Genomic DNA, 25,498 nt, shown 5'->3' with positions numbered 1-25,498 from the left:
GGCAACTAAAGCAGTTATTATTTAGTCCGAGTTCTAGCAAGCTGTTCGTTTCAGTTTTCGATCGAAGAAACTTTAAATCATTTGTTGAAAGTTTTTGACTACGAGGTGCTCTAAAATTGTAAGTCACTTAACGCCAAAAACCACTTTTTCTCAACTTTTCTCTGCTGTTATGCTGAAGTTGTTTTGCAACAATAAAAGAAAATATATCTCCTTTCTTAATTGTTTTCTTGATCCAAGGAAAGGATGGCCGGGACGGACGCGACGGGGGAAACGGACTGAAGGTTGGTTAAAAAAAAACTGAATGTTGTTAATTAAAAGATGGAGAATTAATTAAAAAAGAGCCTAAATGATCAGAAAATTTTGTGGACCTTTATCTCCATTGACAATGATCTTAATTTGTTGGAGAAATCTGTCGAATTAAAATGTAGTTATAATTTTTTTTCTCTATTTTAGGGAGAAAAAGGAAAGCCAGGAATTTTGCAAGAAAACGGAGGAATAAACGGTACAAAGGTTGGTGAATCTTTTTTCCTTGTTGTAAAAGTTTGATTTTCTGTTCCATGAAATTATAGAGTTACGGAAAGAACGGTATTTTCTTTGATTTTAGGGACAAAGAGGTGAACAAGGATTGAGTGGAAACGACGGAATAAACGGTACAAAGGTTGGTACACAATGTTGTTTTTTTCTGGTTTGAATTGAAACTTTATATTATATGAAATGATTCTGTTATCGCAAAATTACATTTTCATTGTTTTAGGGGGAGAAAGGCCAGCAAGGATTAAGAGGAAATGACGGAATAAACGGTACAAAGGTTGGTACACAATGTTGGTTTTGGTTCGAGACGAAACTCTTTTTTAAATGAAATGATTCTGTTATCGCAAAATTATCTTTTCTTTGTTTTAGGGGGAGAAAGGCCATTTAGGAGTAAGAGGAAATGACGGGATAAATGGTGCAAAGGTTGGTGAATCTCTACATTACAGAACGACGATTTCTGAGCCAAATTGAAATTTTGACTTTGTAGGTTATGGAGTTAAAAACTTGTTGTTTTTTATTGCAGGGGGAGAAAGGCGAGCAAGGTTTAACAGGAAATGACGGAATAAACGGTACAAAGGTTAGTTTATCTCTTGTTATTATCTTAAAGGGGCTTTGTCACGGATTTTACCAGATTTTTGAACAGCCAAAATTCATATTTGTGTTAAAACTAATAGTCTATTTTCATTAACAATTGTTATATAAGAGCTCTGAAACTGTTAAGAGCGTCTTTGGCCACGGATGGCTTGGATGGAAAGGATGGAAATGGATTGCAATTGAAAAGTTAAGGCTTAACTTTTTAAGTTGTTTCCGTGCGTCTTCAAAAAGATCGAAATTTATAGCCGTAGCTTGAATTGATTTCTATCTGCAAATTAAGGTTATATCTTCCTATAGATGTTCAAAGATAATGTTTTTAATGGGATAAGTTGACTACCACTAATTTCAAATCAGTTTACACCAAAAATCTGCGAAATCCCGTGACATAGCTCCTTTAAAGGTTCACTTTAGCATGTCCTTGTATTTGACTTAAGGTATCACGGAAGGAAAATTGGCGTTTTCGTTCCAAGTGAAATTGTGTGCAAGCCATCAATGGTAGCCCCTATAAAGTATATATTTTCTGAAAGCTTACTGAATAAAGATTGCAATTTTGTGGTTCCGAAAATAATAATTCAAAAATTGAAGTTTGGGACGTAGGGTGTCAAAAGCGAGCGAGGATTTCAAGGAAGTGATGGATTAAAGGTTGGTGAACTTTCATAATAATTTTTCACGAAATGATTCTCAGATAGTAGGGAACGAAAGGCGGGCAAGTGTAAAATGTAAATGATTGAATATAAAATGACACAAAAAGTACAATTTCTTTAAACTTTAGCGGAATACCTGGTGTCCTTAATCCGATAAAGAAGTGCTCGCAAAAGGTCCGTGTCATCGACCATTCGCAAGCAGTATACTTATCACGATGAAATTAACCGATCACGAATCTTATCCTGATCTCTAGTAATAAGGAAATCTGAAATCCCAATTCTTAAATCAATTCAAAAACCTCGTGTGGCTCGTAACTTCCAGCCAAACATGAATTCTTAAAAGGAGGCTTTCTCATTTTCTCTTAGTTTTTAAAAAATGTCTTTAAGTTTCAAAATTTTCTACTAAAAGCTGTACTCGAAGAAATCCACCACTAATTTCATGACATGCACTTTGATCATGAAAACGTCTAACTGTTATTTATAGTTACATGATCGAAGCTCATACCAACTTTACTGCTTGTAAACTCCGAACCCTTGTTCAAAAATTTGTTCAACCAAATGGTTATTTCAACCAAAAATATATGAAGTAATCCTCCTTTAATGTTGACTTCAAATGTCGTTGTTTTTTTGTTTTTTTATCCAGGGCCAAAAAGGCGAACCTGGTTCAGCTGCAAAACCTCTACATGGTGCGATCAAGTTTACTGACACCGCTAAGAAATGTGCACTCCGTATCGCCGGCACCGTTCGTTACAGTACCTCCCAGAAGGCCTTACAACTCTGCGATGGCTTCGTTTGGTTGCCAGTGCTGACTGCTGGAAAAGGTCACGTAGCCTATAACCCAGGCCGTCACTGTTTGGATGTTTTGAACTCAGGTGACTTTAAAATGGAGCAACAACGAAATTTTAAAACAAGATGAGTGTTGTTTCTGCCATCGGGAGCTAGCGAACACAAACCAAAATAATCTCGTTTAATATTTATCAATTATTTTTTTATTTATGTTCAAAATTCCACTAAACATGTTTATGAGGAGATAAAGCACAAAGTCGCCAGCCATAATAGATGAAGTTTTCTTTAAATCAAAATTTCTTTTACTTCAGGTCAGAGTCGTGGCAGTGGACTCTACTGGATCGATCCAAACGGTGGCTCAACAGATGACTCGTTCCAGGCTTTTTGCGACATGGAAACTGAGAGTGGAGGTTGGACGCTAGTTGCCACAAAGGTCTCCCCAAGCTTCCTCTTCATCAAAACGAGATTCTCAACATTGGCCGCCAAAACTAAGAACGCAGATGCCGCGAGTCATATCCACCCTGCTATGGGGGACTGGGAAGAAGTCATGTTCCGGTTTAGTGACGTCAACACCATCCGGGTTATTTACAACAGGAAGGCAGGCGCACCACAAAGTAACAAAAAAGAGTTCGAAGAGTTCTTAATGGGAAAATCTGCTCGGTTGGACAAGAAAATGTACGGGTTTTACAAGTACAGCCCAGCAGATCATAACAAGAGAACCCCCGCTGTGGGATTTGGCTCAATTACCAGATTAGCTATCGGTTCAAACTATGGGATTTCGGAATGGCACATTCACTCTGACAAATGGCTTGACATGTGGAGTGGTGCTGACAGCTCCAACAACTACGTCACTTCTGACGACAGCAGGGCGGTTGGCACCAAGTGTATCGCGGGCTACTGTTATCTGAACAAACCAATCTGGGTGATGGTGCGATAGAAACTGAGCACTTTAGATGCTGACAAGTTAAAATAAGGTGTAGGGGAATATAGCAAACTGTGTAACGATATAGTAAACTTTCCTGAAATAAGTGCATTGCGGGTGCTCACTGTAATGTACCTGCATATTGTCATATTTAACACGAGGTAATGAAACATTTGAAAAGCAAAATTGTTAAAGTGAAGGGATCCTTAAAATTTGAAACTGGAAAAAATAAAAACTTGTTCAGCAGTTTTTTATCAAGACTGGTAGTTTTCCTGACTATATTCTTAACAAAAGGCGTTTCTTTGTCTTCGCAAGATGACAACAGTTTTAGTTGTTTAATCGTTCTTTATTAAAACAAGAAGTTTTTTAGACAATGTTAAAACAAGCAAGGAAAACATCACGTTTATTTAATTTACGCTGACAGTAAAGAAATACTGGTAGCTAATTAAACTTAAGTAAAGCTGGAGTTAGAGAACTGGCCGTGACAATAAGGAGATATGTTTGAGTAACAAAACCAAACGACCAAAACTTTTCAATACAGTAACAAGGTGACAAAAATCATTTGTAATTTGTAACAAATTTTCTTTTTCCCTAATTAATACATACACAGAGCCTTCGTTTTTAATGGCAAGTGCCGCGAGACTTCAGTCTTGTACTCTTCCCATTCCCTTCAAAAGAGAAGAAGACTCAAGGGACTAGGACTAGCCTTGTGAGTGACGATACAGTCGGTTGCCCATTCACTGAAACAAATTATTCTTTGCACTGCTCAACATTCAACTGATTTATCACAACAAATGACCTCCTAGCTCGGTCGCACCGTGTTTTTCCTGTTTCGGTTTAATGTGAAAGACATAAACAACATTGATTTCTCTTACTCAAATGAAAATTTGATAAGGGAAAGGGGGCTGGAATATTTTGGTGTTTTTGCCTTGATTTTTTTTTCTAGTTGGATTATATTGCGAGCGCTCAAAAACAAATCGAGTAACAAGGCAAGTTTGAAGTTGAAAAGGACAAAAGCATATTAATAATATCGTTTAATCATTCATTTAACACACATGTTATTATAATTCTACTAGTGTTGTAATGCAAATACTACAATCGGATTGGCTAAGCTATCGTGCACTATCCGCCATTTTCGTCTACAAAATAATGACGTTCTCATTTTCGGAGGAAGTTAAGAAATATAACTGATAATTCAATTCCTTAGAAAAGTAAAAGTAAGGCAGTCACTGATGCGCGACTTCAAAAAAAAAAATCAAAATTGTTGAATATAAAACTGATGATGAGCGCGTGTAAACAGGTGAAAGTTTCAAACGACAATTCAGTTCACACAAAATTTTGCTATAAAAAGCGACAAGTTTTTATACTACAAATTGGAATACGTTATTTGAAGGAAAGATTGCTTGACCTCTACTTGAAACATTTGGTTGTTCGCTCTCCATTTCCATGGTGTAACGGATGATTTGGCATTTGGCCTTATCAACAATAACTCCATGGAAATCAGTTGTGCTCATAATCTCATTGTTAAACTAGTATTGACGTATAATATTACGAATGGTTACGAATGATCTTCTTTTGGTCGCGCCATTTTTTCCTCTTTCATTTATACGCAGTAAACAAAACTTGTAATTTGTCTCATTGTAGCGAAAGGCTAGCAGTAAAAATGTTCTACTTTTTTGCCTTAATTTTACTCCTTATGTTGGATTCTTTCGCAAGCGCTCAGAACAAATCGACTAACTCCTGTAGGAGAGTTTGAAGTTGAAAAGTTTAAAGGGCTATTAGAATAGAAAAAAATGCTTTCCTTTCGCCTGGCCGTTTTTCTTTTCCCCTTTTTGAGCATGGAGTATTTTTCAGTACAGAGAAAGCGACAGATTTTCTGGTCTATTTGTGAGACAACAGCCAAGATTTTATTCTATTCCTCAGTGACTAACAATGAAGAAATAAGCACAATATAGTTTATTGTTAAATTTATTTACGGTGACATTTACGTAACCACTTAGTCGTACGGAAAAATAAGTAGCTTATGATTACCGTTCGGTTCGTTCAGTATGTCGGTTTGTCCGTACTGACAAATCGACCAACAAACTTTGGTAATTGTCAACCTGTTAGTTTAGATACCTCAACTACGTATAAAATTAAAAAAAAATACTGGCTTGTCAAGACTGACAACAGGCAAAGCTTGTCCGTTTCACGGTCGGTTTGTTAATTCAGGTTCTACATCTGACGCATCATAAAATTATAAATAAGTCAAAAACTGACGGTTTGACAACCGACAAACTCCCTTGTCACTGAGATCAAGTGTCTAAGCAATATTCTTTGTACTAACAAATTCACCGATAGATCGCTCTCTGATCTTTTTGCGGGCCCAAGAGAGGCCCGCAACCCTAATCTTGACAGTGACCAGCGGATTGCGTATTACGCGTGCGCGCCACGTTTATAAAGGCTATCTGCAAACCGGAAGCTGAAAATTTTGTTCTTCCACTAAGAACGATCGGAATGCAAAAAATGTGTCAATCACGACAGTTTGTCGTAACACCGGAGGAGAAAAATCTTGTCTCCAAGAGCGATAAGAATGCGAAAAATCAACAGTTTGTCACATTAGATCGAGGCTTCTGTCTTGCAGACATTACGTTTTGCAGACGTTGTTTTATAGGTGTTGCTTTTGAGAAGATCTGCTGTGATTGTATCACAGATAAACTACGGCAAAGCGAATGATTCCAACAACGGTTATTCTCGAGAAATTCCTTATAACACTGACAACAAAGCGAGTTTGCCGACGGAGGAAAATCACATCTCAATTCACACCGCGTGCTCGACTACACTTCGCAAAACTGTCAATCAAAAAAACAACTCTGATTGGTTCGCGGCAATAGGAAACGATAAAAAACATTCGTGACTTAAGCGTGCCGCGTTACTCGACCTTACTCGGAATAATTTTCTTTTGTCCAGTGATTTATCGACACTGTCTGAAAAATTTTCGTGACCTGTTGAAAAAATTGCCGTGAACTGAGGTGACTTAAGTTATTTCTTCTTCCATCATGAACGGTTACAATGCGAAAGGATCCGAAAATGTGTTGTTCAAACAGGAAGTTAACTGCGTCGAGGCCCGCACTTTCTAACCTGTGGTTACCACTAGTTTTAATCACTTATGTTACCGTTAGTGATACGAGAGAGTGACGTTATTTGGTGACCGCAACACCAAGATGCATGGCGCCAAATGGGCATTCTGTCAAGTAGTTTATCATACGAAATTGTCACTTATTAAATAGCCCCAATCGGTCTCCTTGGTTGCACCATTGTAAAATACTAATTTCCCTCTCAGTAGCGAACGCTTAATTTGCAGGGCCGTAGCTAGTACTAGGCGACAAAATCTCGAATTTATCGTTAATAAAAGCAAATATTAAAGAAGTATTTCTTTTCCTGTTTTTGCCTAAAAAAGGCATTTCCGGGCCTCTAGATTTCAAAATTTGACCCCCTGGTGGCCTGCGCCTTCTGCGCTTCGCAGGTGCCTTGCGGGTTATCAGAAAAGTCTGGCCGTGGACCTGGCTTGGTAAACAAGGGGAAAATTAAAATGTGCATGTCAGTCGTTTTTTTTATTCTGTCTTTAGTTAATTTTGTTTAAATCCTGGGATCTTTTACAAGCGCTCAGCAAATAGTCTCCTTGGTCACACCGGGTTTTTTTCCTGTTTGATTGTAGAGTAAAATGAAACGTTTAAGTGTTTTGGCAATTAATTAAACATAACAAACCCGTCTCCTTGATCGCACTGTTTTTTTTTCCTGTTTGATTGTAGAGTGAAATGAAACGTTTAAGTGTTTTGGCAATTAATTTAACATAACAACCCGTCTCCTTGGTCTCACCGGTTTTTTCTCCTGTTTGAACATAGTGTGAAATGTAACGTTTAAGGGTTTTGGTAACCTGCGATCAGGCTTTCTTTTTTTCGCGGCGGAGGGAAGGAGAAAAAAAGGAAAGCCTGATACAATTACTTGTCAAGTCGTCTGCCGCCCCCTAATTAAAATATCTGTCAACGTCGTCGAGAATGTCGGCGATGCCATCAGATAAGCGTGATTAGCGCCTTCAAATTATATTTTTACTCTCACAAACATGTGTTTGAATTTCCCTTTTTGAATGAGATGATCGGATGGTTTTTAGAATTTGTTTTCTGCAAAGGCTGATTTTGTGTAAGGCTCAGGTCAGAAATTTCAAGGTCGTAGTTTTCGTCACTGGCACGATCGTCTGGCGTCTTTGGTGGTGTGATGTAATGCTCTTCGACACCATTGGTGATAGATCACGCTCTTGCCGAATCCCGTCCGGTCGGAAGCACCGCCAAAACATCTTTTCTTTCACAAACTATTCGTCGAATACACTCCCTCTGTTCGTCTTTAAATGTTTTGTGAACAAAACTCTTGAGAGATTTTCTAAAAGCTAGAAGAACTCGCTTTCTACTTCATTCCGCTCAACACCCCGCCATGATAACAAACATCTACGCGCGATATTTTTGGACCGGAAATTAGACTTGAACTCAATTAGCCAATCAGGATAGAGTTCTAATGTTGCCTTTTGTTTTCTGACCAATCAGAAAAAAGTCCAGATTCTGGACTTTTTACAGACGACTCGACAAGTAATTGTATCAGGCGTTCATTTTTCCGTTGACCCCTCCGCCGCGAGAAAAATAACGCCTGATCGCAGGTTAGGGTTTTGGCAGTTAATTTAACATAACAACCCGTCTCCTTGGTCTCACTGGGTTTTTTCCTGTTTGATTATAGAGTGAAATGTGACGTTTAAGTGTTTTGGCAGTTAATTTAACATAACAACCCGTCTCCTTGGTCTCACTGGGTTTTTTCCTGTTTGATTATAGAGTGAAATGTGACGTTTAAGTGTTTTGGCAGTTAATTTAACATAACAACCCGTCTCCTTGGTCTCACCGGGTTTTTTTTCCTGTTTGATTATAGAGTGAAATGTGACGTTTAAGGGTTTTGGCAGTTAATTTAACATAACAACCCGTCTCCTTGGTCTCACTGGGTTTTTTCCTGTTTGATTATAGAGTGAAATGTGACGTTTAAGTGTTTTGGCAGTTAATTTAACATAACAACCCGTCTCCTTGGTCTCACTGGGTTTTTTCCTGTTTGATTATAGAGTGAAATGTGACGTTTAAGTGTTTTGGCAGTTAATTTAACATAACAACCCGTCTCCTTGGTCTCACCGGGTTTTTTTCCTGTTTGATTATAGAGTGAAATGTGACGTTTAAGGGTTTTGGCAGTTAATTTAACATAACAACCCGTCTCCTTGGTCTCACTGGGTTTTTTCCTGTTTGATTATAGAGTGAAATGTGACGTTTAAGGGTTTTGGCAGTTAATTTAACATAACAACCCGTCTCCTTGGTCTCACCGGGTTTTTTTCCTGTTTGATTATAGAGTGAAATGTGACGTTTAAGTGTTTTGGCAGTTAATTTAACATAACAACCCGTCTCCTTGGTCTCACAATTTTTTTCCGTATACGTATAAAGTACTAAGTATAGAGTATTGAGTTCTTGTCAATGCCGACAAACCATTAGATTTTCATAACAAATGGTCGCTTAACAACTGGTCTCCTTGGTCGCGGTGTTTTTTTTTCCCGTTTCAGCTAAAATAAAAGACACACAACACCTTGTTTAAACCATTGTAGCGAAAGCCTCGTAGAGCAGAGGGAGTTAAAATGTTTCGCTTGTTTTTTGCCTTGAGCTTGTTTTTCATCCTGGATTCTTTTGCAAACGCTCAGAACCAGTGTTGCAATGGTCGAAACGGTGAGAATACTTTAGAAAATTATGCTTTTTTGATCCCATCATGAATTTCACGCTGTTTCCAGACTTACAGTAATTTTTCCTTCTTCATTTTAGGAAGAGACGGCAGGGACGGTCAAAATGGTAAGAATAGTTATTTTAAAAAAGTTTCTCACTCGTTTCCCGCTCAAATTATCGAACCGACCACAGTTGCACAGTTCGAGTGCATGTCATTTAACACTTAAATTGTAGTAGGATTTTTGGGGATAGTCGTTTTAAGATTCTAGGCTCAGTCTTCTTTCTAAGCTGTTCTAAGCCTTGTTCGCCAAATATCGAGCCTGTCTAAAAGGAGCTTTGTCGCGGATTTTTATAGATAGTATTTGAACAGCCAAAATATATATTTGAGTTGTAGGAAACCTAAAAATAATGGTCCATTTTTATTAACGATTGCCATATTAGAGTAATGAAACTGTTAACAAGCGTCTTTGGATGCGGATGGCTAGGATGGAAATGAATTACAACTTGAAAAATTGTGGCTAAACTTTTAAATTGTTAATTTCCGCACGTCTTCAAAAAAAAACACGATATTTGTATCCGCGATTTGATTTCTCTCCGCCAATTAAGGTTATATCTTCCTTTAGAGGTTCAAAAATAATGTTTTTATGGGTTAAGTTGCCTACCACTTATTTCAGAACAGTTTATACCAAAAATCTGCGAAATCCCCGTGACGTGACTCCTTTAAAGTTCAAGTGTTAATCAAGCCTTAATCTTCCAGAGTTGCTTAGGGAGCCCGGGTATTTAGGATTTGAATTCCCCCAGGGGCTATGTCATGGGGGTTTTGCAGATTTTTGGACTAAACTGTTCTAATATTAGTGGTAGGCAACTTAACTCATGAAAAACATGAGTTACCTTACAAAGCCCGCGGGGGAATTCAAATCCTAAATACCTCCCTAAGCAATTCTGGAAGATCAAGGCTTGATTAACACTTGAACTTTAACAATCCTGTATTCAGGAGCGCAGTAAAATTAGAGACGCTTTAACCCCGCGATGATAACACTAAAACATATAGTTTTACAAATTTAATTTTGTTTTCTCTTGATTTAAGGAAAAGATGGACGCGACGGGAGAGATGGTCAGGTTGGTGTAAAATCGGCGATTTTTTTCCACGTGATTTATATTTGTAACTTTGTAGGAAATCAAACTAGAATGTCTTGCGTGCTAAACCGTCCTAAGCAGTAGATTGAAACTCTCTCCCCTTGTTTGCCATCGCATTTCTTGCGCTAATCGATCGAAAGCCTTGAAACATTTATGGTGCTTCGTCGAGTAACAAATTGATTGCCCAACAACAACAACAAACTTTATTTGCATGACTACATAGGAATTTGGTAGTATTGCAAAAGTTACTTAAATTAAATTACGTATTATTTCATTAACTAAGATATCTAGTAAAGTAGAAAATAACATTACAAAAACAAAATGAAAGAATTGCTAACAATAATTTTTCATTTTACTATTCGAAGTGGTGATCATTGTAACGAGATTGTCTCTCAATTCAAAGCATGCCGAAATAAATGAAATTAGCTTAAGGTGGCCCGAACCTATTTATTTACGTGATGGTTGCATTTTTGAATCGCGCTTTTTGGAAGGAAAGATTAAAAAATGTTCGAAGTTACGGAAAATGGCATTCGTTTGTCAGTCGGAATAAAATCTTTTAAGATTTAAACATATTTTCAAAATATATTTTTTACCAGAGATGTCTATAACTTTAAAAGGCGACGACAGATTTCTCCCAAACGTTAGCAAATAAGCCTCAGAGCTCTCTAGTTTTGCATCAGGAAGTTTCATGACAATCCTGACCGTGCAACTCGCTGCACAAAATGCTGGTCAAATCTTATCTAAAAATGCTTCGCTTATGCATTGATGTCAACTGACGCACAACTAGCGGATAACTAGTGGATTCTATTTTAGAGAAGAATATGTCTCGTACCTGAGAATAAGCTGGTCAATCTAACAAAAAGTGAGTTTCATCTTCAATTTTGTTGCAATTGCAGAAGTTGCATAGTCTTTCATTGCGAGGTATATTGTCGTATCTACCTGTTTCGATCCTAAGTTTGTGACAGTTTTACTAATGTTTTCCTTAAAGGGTTCCTTCTTGTTAAATCTAAGTAGGTAGAAGGGCTATATTTATTTTTAATAGTGTTATAAAAACTAAGTTTTTGCGAGTTTTGTAGGGTCTGATTCCAATGTGAAATATACTTCTGTTTCATGATATTAATATATTGTTTAATTTTACAATCATTTAATGAACTATAGTTAAAGTCATAAAAATTATAGTATTCATTTATTTTCATGATTCTAGAGTAAAACCTATTTTTCCGTCATCATAAAGATCAATCGATATTTTTAAGGCTTGTTTGACTATAGAGTTTTCATCCTTTTGGTGTAGGTAATTTATTTATATCAATGATCAGAGGGAATTTACCAAGTTCAGCTCTGCATGAAATATTGGATGCCTTGTTATGTATTTTAAAGTATCGTTTACAAAACTGTCAGTGAGTTTTCTCAATTGGGGAAAGGTCCCACGACTTAAAGTCGGCACCCCAAACTTCACTGTTGAAGGTTAAGCCCGGGCCAAACGAGGATGAGAGTTGATGAGAGTTCAAACTCTCGCTCTCGTTTGGCATGGAACTCTCATGCACTCTCATCGACTCTCATGCGCTGTTATCGACTTTGAACGTGATCAAATTTTTCATGAGAGTCTATGAGAGTTTGATGGACTCTCGTTCTCGTTTGGCCCGAGTTGATGATAGTCGACGAGAGTTAACGAAAACTCTCATGAGAGTCAACTCTCATCAACTCTCATCCTCGTTTGGCCCGGGCTTTAAGAATGGTAAGATCTTTGAGTCGAAAATTTTGCATGCTATTGAAGATTTTAGGCCATTGAAATCCGTGTGCCGTCTTAGACTAAAGAAAGCATGAAGAGCTTTTTGTCGTAGATGTTCAAGTGAGAGTGTAAAATTTCCTGAAGATGAGATGCGAGTCCCTAAATAGGTATAGTCTTGAACATTGTCTATTTTTTCACTGCCTTCGTGAAAAGCATAATCAGATCGTTTTTTACGTCGTTGAAAAATCATTATTTTGGTGTTCTTAGCATCCAGGAGTTGCAATATAAAGATAACTTGTTAAGACAATTTTGCAATCCTAGTTTTGATCGTAATAAAATATTAAGTCGACTGCATACAAAAGGGAGTTGAGTTTGTTGTCATTGCCTAAATTAACATATCTTTACCAATAGGGATAACTGTACTAGGCGGAGTAGAGTAATCGGTAATTTCTAAATACGCGAGGCTGATATGAAGTACAAGCACGACTTCTTCTAAATTGTACCAACACGAGGTCCAGTTAATTGAATTAATCGTATCAAAATTTAATTTTAAGGTCGCGAGGCACACAGACAAATCACTATGCATCTATTTAAAGCGCATGCACGAAGTGCAACGACTGACATTGCCATTTTTACGAGATATTCATGATTGGATAAAAATATGGGTGCGTGCGCTTGATTTGAAAAAAAAAATCCCTGTTCCTTTGATATTTTAACCAATTTAAAACAACACTTAGCTTTATACGTTTATATAGATTGTAGGAAGACTATGAGCTTATTTTCATTCAAATTTGAATATTTCTGAAACTCAGAGTAATGACCACAATATTCAGCATAAATAATTGTGACCTTTTTAAAAACACATTCTTCTCACCATAAAAGCGTGGAATATAATTACCATAATTACATCCCTCCTTTGGAAACTGATCGTATTTTGGTCAGGACACCTTCGGAAATCTCAAAGTTTGGACTTTTCCGACAATTTTGTGGCAGAGAATATAGCGCGGATACAGAACTTCATGACTTGCCTCTGCAGATAGGTAAACTATGAATACTGTAGTGTGTCATAACAGAAGCGGAATTTTAAAAGAGCGCTTTTAGAAAAAGGTAGAAGGTATTAAATTAAAATTTGCGCATTTAAATCGCCATAACTTGCTGGCAAATTTTAAAATAAAAAATTCGCTTCTGTTATGACACTCTAGAGATATTGACTGATTAGTTTTTTACAAGATCACAGTGTGCTGTCTCCTACTCGTTCAGCAAACTCTGCCACAAAATCATATTCTTCCCAATTTGGCACTAACGAGGCTATAACATCGCCGTTAAGTGCAATCTACCAAATAAAAGATGGCATACATAATCTTTCATCATTTCTTAATGTCTCTGTAAAAATTGAGCTTAATCGCACACATAACAGCCGAGAAATAAGCGTTTTAAAGATGCAGGTCAAACAAAATTTCGCTTCGTGAATTTATTCATGCTGTTGGTATCCCCGCGACCTTAAGCTAAGGCAAATCTTATTATATTATTATTATTTTATTCGTTTGCTTACTTCTTTGTTTGTTTTTATATTCCAGTGTTCATCGTCACAAAACTCACACGGTGCGATCAAGTTTACTGATACCGCTGACAACTGCACACAGCAGACTGCTGGTACCGTTCGTTACAGTAATTCCCAGAAAACCTTGCAACTCTGTGATGGAAGCGCCTGGTTGCCATTAGTCACTGCAAAGAAAGGTCACGTGGCCAATAGCCCAGGTCTTCACTGCCAGGATATTTTAAATTCGGGTGAGTTTCAAATGCAGCAACAAGATACTAACACACATGCACACCAAAATGGTCAGTTCCTAATGAATTTTATTTATTCATTTTCGTTTGCAAGTTTCTGCAAAGAGTCATCGAAATGGAATAAGCAAAAAACTCCCAATATTAACTAATATTTCTTTTTATCCAAATTTATTTTTCTTCAGGACAGAGTCATGGTAGCGGACTTTACTGGATCGATCCAAACGGTGGCTCAACAGGTGACTCGTTCCAGGCTTTTTGCGACATGGAAACTGAGCGTGGAGGCTGGACCCTAGTTGCCACAAAGGTCTCCCCAAACTTCCTTTTCATTAAAACTAGTTTCTCAACAATGGCCGCCAAAACTAAGAACGCAGATGCCGCAAGTCATATCCACCCTGACATGGGGGACTGGGAAGAAGTCATGTTCCGGTTTGCTGACGTCAACAACATCCGGGTTATTTACAACAGGAAGGCAGGTGCACCACAAAACACCAAAACCGATTTCGAAAAATTCCTAATGGGGACATCTGCGACCAAGCTTAAGGAATTAAACTTGTACGGGTTTTACAAGTACAGCCCAGCAGATAATAACCAGAGAAGTCCTGCCGTGAGTTTTGCCACAATATCTCGGTTGTTCTTTCGGTCAGCCAATGGGATTTCTGAATGGCACACTGGCACAGACAAGTGGCTTGACATGTGGGATAATGCTGACGGCTCAAACAACTACGTCACTTCCGACGACAGCAGGGCGCGTGGCACCAAGTGTATCGCGGGCTACTGTTATCTGAACAAACCAATCTGGGTGATGGTGCGATAGAAACAAACTTTATCTGAAAACTGAGCCATGGCACTGACAAGTTAAAATGAGGTGAAGGGGTCTTAAGTAAAATGTGTAACGATAGAGAAAACTATTAAGTCGCTTTTGTATCGCAACATGAGCTGGTAAAAATGCTTTTAAAAACTGTGTAACTGGTCACGAAATAAATGGCTTTTTAACAATTCTAGTCTGTGATATTCTTACAGAGAAAAATAACGTTTTCCTAATTTTACTTAATCACTTATGGTTATCCTTTTTCCACTTTTTCGAAGTGCTGCAATCTGTTCCATTCTTTTTCACTTATTACTATTCGTTTCACTTTTCCATCAAACAGTTATTATAAATACTCTAGATCTCATATCTCAAGACAATAGCACCCAACTTCTATCAATCCCCCACACCTTGTTTATGGAGCTGTATTTTTTTTTTAAATAGATGTAAAACGTTAATTACGTGAACTGGATAACATTGGTTTTTGAGAGCGCTTGCCGATTTATGATTTCAAAATCGCCCCTCATCAGGCATTGTGACCAACTTTGCGGGCTAAAATGGAGCATTCAGCGGGCTCAAATATATTTTAGCCCGCGGCTGTGGATCAATCAGAAACAAGACAAAAACGAGGCCGGCAAATCAATACTGAAAGCCATTTAACTGTCCGTGCCGTTTTTATAGCGCCCTGCTTGCAAAAAGGATTCAAACGCCGGCCGTTTAATTTTGAATCGTAACGTTTCCAACTTATAACATTTCTTTTAGCTTCATGAATAGCGGCAGAAATACATGGCTATTAACCTACCGAGAAACAAAAATCTAAATTTTCTCAGCTCGTTCAAGAGAAATGACAGAAATTAGAAGAAGAATCCAGTGTAAAATTGTCTTTGTTGAGCGAAACCCGCTCATTACAGGCAATTTATACGTTTGAGACTGATCTCAGTTGAGTCGTCGTGATCGCACAAGTCCTCAGTTTTTTATATATCTTTGTTTTGCTTTTTTAAATTTTATTGCTTTTGCAGAACTGTCTGCATTATGGTCATGCAAAGTACACTGATGTACACTTGTTGTTATCCTCTGCGTGTTATAAGACAAGTGTGTCATGGCACGCGTGTTATAGGGCAGGAGTGTCATGAGAAGTGTGTTACATGAAAGACGTGTCATGACACGCTGTTGCAGGCGTGTCATGACACGCTGTTGCAGGCTTGTCATGACACGCTGTTGCAGGCGTGTCATGACACGCCTGTAATATGATAAGCGTGTCACAGCAATGGGGATCCATTTTTTTACGACCCAGCCTTGTCAACGTTTTTCAACTGGTGGTTTTCACTGCCACGCCACTGTCACGCCGCGAAAAAATAAATCCAAAACTATTTATTAAGGGCCTGTTTACAAGCAGCACTAGGGTTACCCTAGCAGGAGGGTTACCCTAGCGCTCCCACATTTCTTCTTTTTTTCATCGACGTGTTTACAAGGCAGCTAGGCTTACCCTAGCGCCAGGGTAACCCTAGCGCCTTGTAAACGCTCTGCTAGGGATAACTCGCCTACCCGGGACAACTTTATTTTGGCTCCAAGAAGCTAAATATGTTTAAAAATACCGACAAAAACAGCGAATTGTGACCAAGAAACATCGTGTTCACTCACAATTTGTCGTATTTTTGCACTGGAACGGAATTATTTTCGAATAACAGCTTCTTACGACAAAGTTTGTGGTAAAATGTTTGGCGCTGCATATGTGAGGTCATTTCATAACATAATTATTTATAGTTTTTCCGTCAAACGCGTTCCAACTATAAAAAAATTGTGATTGGGACGTTAATGAGCTTGGCAATTGCATTATCATTTTACTGGAACCCACACTGATAAATTGCGTAACTAAAACGAAAATCGGTTTTGGCGCTAAGATTATTACCCGTTACATGCTATATTTACAAGGTTAACTGAAGCGTAACCGGTGTAAGTTGACCCGGGTAGTAGGGTTACCCTACCTGCGAAGTTTTGCTTGTAAACCCGGGCTATCTTCTAACCCTCTTGCTAGGGTAACCCTAGCACTAGGGTTACCCTACCTGCTTGTAGACAGGCCCTAAAAAAATCAAGAATATTACAGGCTGTAGAAAACTACTATATAAACTACTTGTCCAAGTCTCAGGTCTGCACGTTATTCCGTACTCGAGTTATCCGTCAAAATGTTTCACTCAAACTAAGAGAGCACAGTATGGAAACGCCATGTTGGAGCCCATCTGCTTGGGCTCCAACTTGGCGGCCGGAAATCGATGAAAACATCTCGCATTAAATTCTGCTACAAAAAGCGCGCAGATCACCCTCATGAACAAGTAAACATTCACGTAAACACTTCTCGCAAAACCTCACCTGTTCAGATTGTTAAAAATCGCAGGATGAGGCATTTTTTTGTTAAGAAAACGTGACAGCCTTCTGGCGGCCATCTTTGATCTCGTGTAACGTGAAACTCCGAAATTCAAAATGTTCTATCTTAAAAGACGGCGAATGCTATCGAGCTAAAAACCTCTAACAAGATATGTATTGACAACGTCTAATAGCCAGTGAAGGATAAAAACTCAGGGGTCTTGCGATTCTGGATTTTATAATTTTGATGACGTCACGTGAAAACCAAGAAGAACATTGTTAACAATACTGTGCTTTAGCACGTTATATGTTATTTGTTTACATAACTGCCTTGTTTGTGTTCAAATTAGTTTTTCCTTGTAAATGTAATTTGTTTACCCACGAACACGGAAGAGCCCTCAGAAGCAATGGAATTGGAATCTGGAGCGTTGGTTTTTGTAGAGAGAGGAAAACCGGAGAATACGGATAAAAACCCTCGGGCAAGGTCGAGAACCAAGATTTGAACCCAGGTCACAACGGTGGGAGGCGAGTGCTCTCACCATTGTGCCACCCCTGCTCCCCTATTTGTCATGCATTTATTTCGTTTGGCTCAGAACATGGTTTAGCTTTCTATTCTTTGCCATGTTTTGCTCTTCTTGATAAACGGTTCTACAACGTTTATCACCGCAGGCACTAGCTTTTATAATTAGCTCATTCCCTGAGTTCGATTTTATAACCTTACACTGAACGCTTGTTTTACCAGTTTCGAATTTCATTTCTTGCTTTGTAGATAGTTTTTTATAGTTATTTATAGTTTATCATTCCTTTCAGTTTCTTTCACCATTTGTCGTTTTTCGTTTTCTTTAATAAATAGCTTGTGTACGAAATTATCTCATCTTTTGTTCAAACTTAGTCACGTAAAGAGGCTCTATTCTCGAAAGAATCAACTCAACAGAGAGATGCATGTATCGCCTAAGCGACATTTTATAAACCCCGTCTTTGAAGATGACATACACAAAACGACTTCGGTGGAATCCTTGCAACTGCAGAAACAAATCAGGAATCATACAGAAGACAAGCCATTCAACTCTGGGAAAGCAAACCTTGCTCAAGGATCAAATCGCAGCCTATTGGCGCTAGTCATCGTTGTGTGTTTAATTTCTCTTGTCGCTCTTCTGCTGACACTTCTGATGTTGTCTGGAAAACTCAGCTCTGTGAACGAAGGTCAGTGTAATGTTGAAAGCTCTAAAAAACAGTCAGGTTCTGGCAAAAACATCTTCATCGAAGCTAACGCGCCGTGAATTTCGCTGGGTAAGAGATCATGTGCTTTTAAATTGCTCAGAATTGTAAATTGCATTTGGAAATCGAACATTTATGTGTTCGTCAAAGCTCAATCTTTTAAACATTTTTGTGAATTCGAGTATACATCCGATCATATAATTACGATTGAACCAAAGCTATGCATTGCGTTTTATTTAATGATTTGGTACCAATGATCTATTCGGGTCGCCTTCCACAACCACGCCCATTAATCGAAAAAGTTTGGCAAGTTTTGACAAAATAGTTCATTGCCTATGACCTTGCCAGCTTTTTTTATCACATTGTAGTAGTTGAGTTGTTAACGTCATTGTTCTTAAGAACGTATTCTGTTGTTAGGCCGCACTTATTTCGTTTCATATGGCTTAGAACTTGTTTTAACATTTTTTTTTTACGTTGGTTCATGGTTAAACAAGGTTTTTAGCTTGTTCCATTTTGTTTGCCGTGACTTAGACGGAAAACAGTCAGGCATTTATAAATTTGTTGTATGTGGCCTGAATAATATATTCTAGACCACAGTTTGAAACGTGGTGTTAGAGAGATTTACCCTGATTTGGCTTTTAGTTAACGGTACGTTACAATACGGAAAATAGATCAATGTAACGTATTCCCGCGCGCGCTTATCCTGTTTTCTAGCTTTACTGTTAGCGAATTAATTATCTCTCTAAAGGGTCTGTCACTGCGCCCCTGACGAGAATGACAGACTTTCTGAGCTTTCATGACAATCTACTCCGATCAAAGAAAACTTACTAGTGAGCTCACTATTATAAATTCCTTAATTAAACTAAAATAGTAATTTATCTAAGCGATAAATTTAAATAAAGATAACAGATCACTACTAAGTAAACCACCATAGCCAGTCATTGAGTCTGTTGCTTACACAAGCATAACTATTAGGACTTTTCTTTACCATCTAGTCTGTAAACTCTCTAGTCAGTCAGTCTTATGGATGGTTTTCTGCACTTTCGACCTTCGTCTGCTCAGTCAGTTTGTTCAGACCTTTCAGGTGCTTACGCACATGTTTGGCTGTTCACTCGGCAGTTCATTCGAATCGTTGTTTCTGCAGTCTTCATATCCGTTACTTACATGAACAGTAAAAGCCGAAATATTAAAACCTATAGAGTTCCGAAACTTTTTGATTTTAATATCATAAATGGCATACCACAGCGTTGGAACTATTCCTTCGCTTAGGAAAATCAAAATAACAATTTGCTTTAACCATATGCCGGATCTCGATCCCACTATATGGCGGACCATGTCCAACTCAAGATCCAGTCCTCCGTGGGTCAGTTGTGCTAGACCTCTTTTCGTTTCGAGATAGGCGAATACGTCTAATATATAGATTTAGGCAAGCCTAAAAGCGGAGCTCCCCGGTTATTTGCCCTTTATACTTTTTTAGACCGATTTTTTTATTCATGTTATTATCTTTATATATTATATGCATCATTGTTCACCATGAACAACAGCACCAAATAAGAGGAAAAATAATTGATCAATTAAAAAGGATTATCAATTAGCAGTAACTTTTCTTAACCCTCGGATGTACAGTTGAATCTCGACAACTCGAACTCACAAAAACTTTAACCTCTCACTAACTGGAACCTTTTCGAATTCCCCTTAAGGTCAATTTTTTAAAATAATTTTACCCTCGCTAACTCAAACCTCTGATATTTCGAACCATTTTCGATTTCCCTTAAGGTTCGAGTTATTGGGATCCAACTGTACAAGACCATCACCATCATCTGTACTCCCGCCATCGTATAAGGGGTTGGGGGGGGGGGGGCTTGGAGACCCTCCCCAGAGTTTTCATCCTATTAAGGTGCAGTGAAATACATGTACTTGTGCACTGAGTAGAAAGCCCGTAGCGTACTCCACAAGATGACATAATTTTTGTTGGCTGTGACGTCAATATAGCTGTCATCTTGATGCAAAATCAAGCTAGAATGCTTATGGAATGCAAAACAAATCAAATCGTACCATTTTGTTTAAAAACAAAATAAAAAGAAAAATGTTAAACATGACGATTTTTCGCCAGACCTCATTATAATTATGGCATTGCCATGGCAACATCAAATATCATGAATATATGATTTAACACATGAAAATTTTTGCAAGGTATGAATGAACAACTACTGAAAAATTCAGCATTGTAGAGTACCGTATTTATTCGATTAAACGCCTCCCTCGAATAATCGCTGCAGATAAGGGCACAAATATTAATGGACGCTGCCCTTAAATACACGCTGCATCATGATGTGGCGTTTATTCCAATAATAGAGTCAAAAAGCAAATGCAATAGTAATCAAGTTTGAACCAAGGCTCAAAAGAAATATTTTCCTTGATTAAAGCCTTTTCAGATGAGCACTAAAAACATTTTTCTGTTTTTAAAATTCAAATGTTCAGTTACCATACTATTGTTAGCAAGAATAAAATTGAATTTGAAATAAACGACACCCTCATATAAGCGCTGGCCTTGCCTGCGCGTTGCCTTGCCTGCGCGTTTAATCGAAAATTAAATTCAAAATTTTTTTAAAAAAAGTTTGGAGGGGGGTGGCATCCACTCCCCCCCCCCCCTCCATGTACATGTATGTCCAAGGTTAAACTCTCAAAGAGGAGATAAAACAAAGAAAATGTTGTTCTAGTTCTGGCTGGTATGTTCCAGCTGTACACATAGCATACAACTGGAAAGTTTTACATGCACCTTCCCTCCCCTTCCCACCCCCCCCCCCCCAAATGGGCACCCTTTGTCATAGAACGGTGACAAAAGTTATTATAATTATACAACACAAGTGAATACAATGTAGTGCTTTTCGTGCACGCTGATTGGTTAACTCGGAGGTGATTTGCAAAGTACTTTTGACCTCATTACAGCTAAGAAAAACAAACTGCCTTCGTGCATCGCTTTGTTTGCTTGTTATTCAACTTGTGTGGTACATATTAAAACAATTATTTACTTCAGCGTTGGTGAATGTGGTGGATATTTACCGCTTCGCGGCTCGGTAAATATCCAACAATATTCATCTCCACTACGGTGAATAATTGTTAATTATTGCCCAATACCAAAAATAACAGCTTTCTGCTAGCACACCAGACTAAAAGCTAGCTGCAAGCCAAAATAGTGACATTCTGTATATTCTGACAAATACATGTACATGTAGGGTCCCCCAAAACCATAGCACCTTCTTCCCTAATTAAATGAGTATTGTTCCTTTCTCCTTTCACTTATTTACACATAATACAATCTATAGCTGTGTATAGTTTGGTTTTGGTAAAGTCAAAATTTGCCTAGGAAAAATAAATATTTCATCAGTTAATTATTGTATTGCAACATACAATGTTACTGAATTTTGAGATTAATGAACTGTGTTTCTCATTTATTACTGTTCTTCACAGTGTGAGCACTGAGAATTAAGGATAATTTTTATGTTGTGCTATCAGAAATCCTTTAAGAAATATACATGATTGTACCACAACTGGCTTTTTTTCATTAACTTTAAAATTACACCTGTCCATATTTAAGTACATTAAGTATTAGTTGTACATGCAATTAAGAGATAATATAATAATCTGATTGTTCATTTATCTCTCCCTGTCCCTGCAGCTATCTGGTACTTGTGTTAACCCTGAAAAAGGCAAAAAAGACAGATAAAATTTTGTTGATTATCATTGGCATTAATATTTATAATTCCAAAGTTATTCAAAACACTGATCTACAGATACAATGTATAGGGAAATATTTTTCCAATTTTTGGCTGGGCCAGGGACTGTGTTGAGGGATATGTTCAGAACCAAAAAAAAAAATCCTTTCACAGTGAGTATATCAGCACAACTGCTTTCAACCTACTGAAAACATTATTAGTGCTTTTTATAAGACCCGGCACATGTCAGGGCTTTGGTGAGTGTTTTGGTGAGCCACTGGCTAAAATTCATGAGTTCCCTTCAAAATGAGGTATCTTAAGACTCTTATGTTACTCTCTGACAGGTGCTGCTGAAAGCACTGTCTGATTAACTTCATAAAGGCTTGCATATTCTCCCCAAAACTTTTATCAGGGATGTAGCTAAGAGACACTTTGCGGGCACATCAACAAGCCCAGCTGTCTTTTCTAGCCTTAGCAGCTCTAAAAGTTTAGTAAGTCTTTGCTTTTATGAGAAATTTCAGCTGAATTCAGGTTTTCTTTCTACATTTGCCTAGTACCACAACAAGATAAACAGGTCAATTTGCACTTCTCCCACAAAATCATTACAAGTATTAATTCCAGTAATTTGTCGGGTCAGGTAGCAGATCTTGTTAGGTTTTTGCCCTCAAACCCCTCCCCTGCCCCCTCTTTTCTTGAGCAATGATAACAGTTTATTTACATTTGCTTTTACATGTAAATTGTGTACTAATTAAATTCCTCAATAGAGGCAGAATTGCAAGGCAACAATAATTTTTACTGTTAACTTATTCTTATAAAGGAAATGTAATTATCTTCTTCTGTTCTAAGTAGCATAATGTATTTAGTTTATTTTAAGTAGCTTGTTGTCAACAAATAAAGTTATGTTTTATATCTAAAAAAGTCACAACACATTACATTTATTTAAAACTAGCTATGGTACATGTACATCCAAGCCATGCCACAGGCTATTGTGCAATATGCATATGTATGAGTGTTAAAAAAAAATTGCAACGATAAAAAATAGCCTTAATATACTATTACGCCCCGTCTTTCGCCTCCCCTTTTAACTCGCAAAAACATTACACCTGTTCGCACCAAATAAACACATATGGTGCATGTATTTTTTCTCCTGAAAACACTGCTTTTTATTCAGATAAAATAACTGAATGTCAATGCCCTCAAAATGTTTTTATATGTTGGTGTCAGAATGTGGGAAATGCACTCGAAAAGGCCAAAATTTGTAAAATTTTCTTGGGCAGCACCCCCCCCCCCCAAAAAAAAACAACAACAAAAAAACAAGAAGGTAATGCCTTAGGTATGAAATGTTCTCCTAAGCTATCCCATGGGGTTGACTGGATTTTTCAAATACAGACACTACCCAGTGTTAGTTTGTCCATGTTGTCAGTTGCATGCATAAATGAACAGGTACATTAGAGATAAAATGAGATGCACAAGTCATTTTAGAATATGTATTAAAGACTAAATTAAAATCCCTCAGTTCCCAAGGGGTTGAATAAGTTTCATTTTTAAATTACAAAGGTCATGCTGTTCTTTCTTGTTGGTATTCTCTTAGAGGAAAACAGTGGCTCCAAAACAAACAGAAAACTCTACAATTGTTTTTACACTGCGTATGTGCCATACTTTACACAAAAAAGCACAAATTATCATCTAATGAATTTTAATTGTTTTGATATCTGTACATTGGGCAACTCCTGCCACTTTTAGTATTTAACCATGGAAATCTAACCCTTGACATCAGCTTGAATTACTTCATAAGCTTCAGTAATGTAGAGTGAATAACTTGTCTGTTGTGTATTTGCTATCCTATGTTTACATTGTAATGGCTCTTGAAAAAATGAAGACGAAAGTAGTTCTCAGACAGTACCAATGAAACTGGAATTAGAGTCCAAATACATGTACTTTGGGTGACATTTCATCGATAAAAACATTTCTAAGTAAACTATTTACATTGTGAAACGCAAATCAATCTACCTCTTTCCGGAAACACCAAATTTGAGAAGAGACCTGTTTCTCGATTTAACTAAACTACAAACAGTTCAGCAAGCTAAGGGAAAGTAACCAGGCAAAATCCTCGACATTTGAGAAGCGAATGCCTACTAGTCAGTTGAAAAATGCTAGCATATGGTGCTGATTAATCATTTACTTTGAAAATTCTAAACTCCGAAGTAAGAACGTTGACAAGACAAATTTTCCATAAATGAATAAGCCTATTATTTTATAACTTAACTTTTAATACTCACATTCTCCAAAACGTCGCTCGTTTTTTTTTCTGAACTCTCTTTGTTTTTCTCTCTCGCGATGCTCCTCGCTACTTCGTTGCCTCTTTCCAGCTCTTTTGCTGGGCTCTTTCATGCTCTCTTTGTCGTTGTTGTTCGCTACTATTCACGTCGCGGATCGCTTTTCTCCCCGAAGTTCAATTCGCTCTACTCTCGTTTGTCAACATCGACACAACAAGAGATTAGAAAAAATAAGTTTTTCTCGTGTTTGAAACTTCAGACCGGCTGAATAAACGTATTGAATCTAGAGACTGAAGTCGTTTTGAAAGCTTCTTTGCAAAATTAAAAATTGAAAATCTTTGCCTACTACATTTTCAACGGGAGGCGAATTCCCACGTAGACTCTGTGACCCCCTTCCGCGGTATGATATTATCATGTCAGCGGTCTTCCCATTTAAGTAATAACTAACTAGGCGTGAATGAGCGGTAAACCAGCGGTCTTTAGGTGCAACTTGACCTCCACGTAGAGAAATAATATTTCGTAATAGTTCAATCATTCAATTAAATTTAGCAATGAAGTGCTAGGTCAATGCTCAGCATGTGCGTTTGCGGATAATTACGCAATCAAAATTCTTACCGAAATGGATACTAAGGAATGCGAAATCATTGTAAGAAAGGTAAATAAACATACAAGGTCTTTGTTTTAAAGACAATTTGTCTAAGAGTGGTTTCTTTCATTTTTTCCGACGATGATTAATTTATTCTATGAAGTGCTCTAGTAAATGCAATAGTAAATGTACTTATCGAAACGAAATTGCAGTCGTCACTATCTTGGTTTTGTTATCGAAATTCACTTACAAAAGAAGAGAAACAATCCACTGTTGACGGAATCTTATGATGTAGAGAGAACCCCAGAAAATTGACCCTAAAATTGTACCCTTCAGACCCATCAGAGTATTTAAGTGATTTTAAAATTCAAATAATAGGAAGCAAGAAGCCAAGGCATGCATTGTTTTTCCTTCAGAAAAAATTGGAATATTTATATATTTAAAACAGTTTGTCTCAGTCTTATCAAAAATCTGTTATGTGATTATAATTGCAGTACAACCCATGTTTGAGCAAAAGTCAGGAAACGCATTCGTCAAAGAAAGGTCTACGGAAGGCAAAGGCCGCAATTCTAAAGCAATTGAAGGATGACATTGTTTCGCACCACGGGTTAGGGTACTACTTGAATTCACA

At 37.6% G+C, this 25,498-nt stretch overlaps 2 protein-coding genes across 3 annotated transcripts in view; both read left to right on the top strand.

Annotated features, from left to right (window-relative positions):
* LOC144642792 (uncharacterized) overlaps positions 1-25,498 on the top strand; it is a 49,161-nt gene that overhangs the window by 560 nt on the left and 23,103 nt on the right. Inside the window, exons 4-8 of the mRNA XM_078501870.1 lie at positions 238-281; positions 454-510; positions 605-658; positions 755-808; positions 1,055-1,108. Coding sequence (XP_078357996.1) covers positions 238-281; positions 454-510; positions 605-658; positions 755-808; positions 1,055-1,108 — 263 coding nt within the window. The remainder of the gene's footprint in view (positions 1-237; positions 282-453; positions 511-604; positions 659-754; positions 809-1,054; positions 1,109-25,498) is intronic.
* Positions 9,148-14,901, top strand: LOC144642820 (uncharacterized). 2 transcript variants are annotated; one of them, XM_078501907.1, is made up of 5 exons: positions 9,148-9,257; positions 9,351-9,377; positions 10,339-10,370; positions 13,695-13,905; positions 14,088-14,901. In XM_078501907.1, exons 1-5 carry the CDS (start codon positions 9,170-9,172, stop codon positions 14,717-14,719), a joined length of 990 nt encoding a protein of 329 aa, XP_078358033.1. In that variant the 5' UTR covers positions 9,148-9,169; the 3' UTR covers positions 14,720-14,901. The 2 variants fall into 2 exon arrangements, with proteins under 2 accessions (XP_078358033.1, XP_078358034.1); XM_078501908.1 differs by having other exon boundaries at positions 13,695-13,909; positions 14,095-14,901.

The sequence above is a fragment of the Oculina patagonica genome, chromosome 2 (assembly GCF_052425735.1).
Source record: "Oculina patagonica isolate OP01 chromosome 2, crgOcupat, whole genome shotgun sequence".
Lineage (NCBI taxonomy): Eukaryota > Metazoa > Cnidaria > Anthozoa > Scleractinia > Oculinidae > Oculina > Oculina patagonica.
This window is presented reverse-complemented; position numbering and strand designations above follow the sequence as displayed.

Bases quoted from the DNA above. Each gene is read 5' to 3' on its own strand.
- LOC144642820 (XM_078501907.1), top strand. From the start codon at position 9,170: ATGTTTCGCTTGTTTTTTGCCTTGAGCTTGTTTTTCATCCTGGATTCT. The intron at 9,258-9,350 runs GTGAGAATACTT...TCTTCATTTTAG, and splicing joins GTGTTGCAATGGTCGAAACG to GAAGAGACGGCAGGGACGGT. The intron at 10,371-13,694 runs GTTGGTGTAAAA...TTTATATTCCAG, and splicing joins GCGACGGGAGAGATGGTCAG to TGTTCATCGTCACAAAACTC.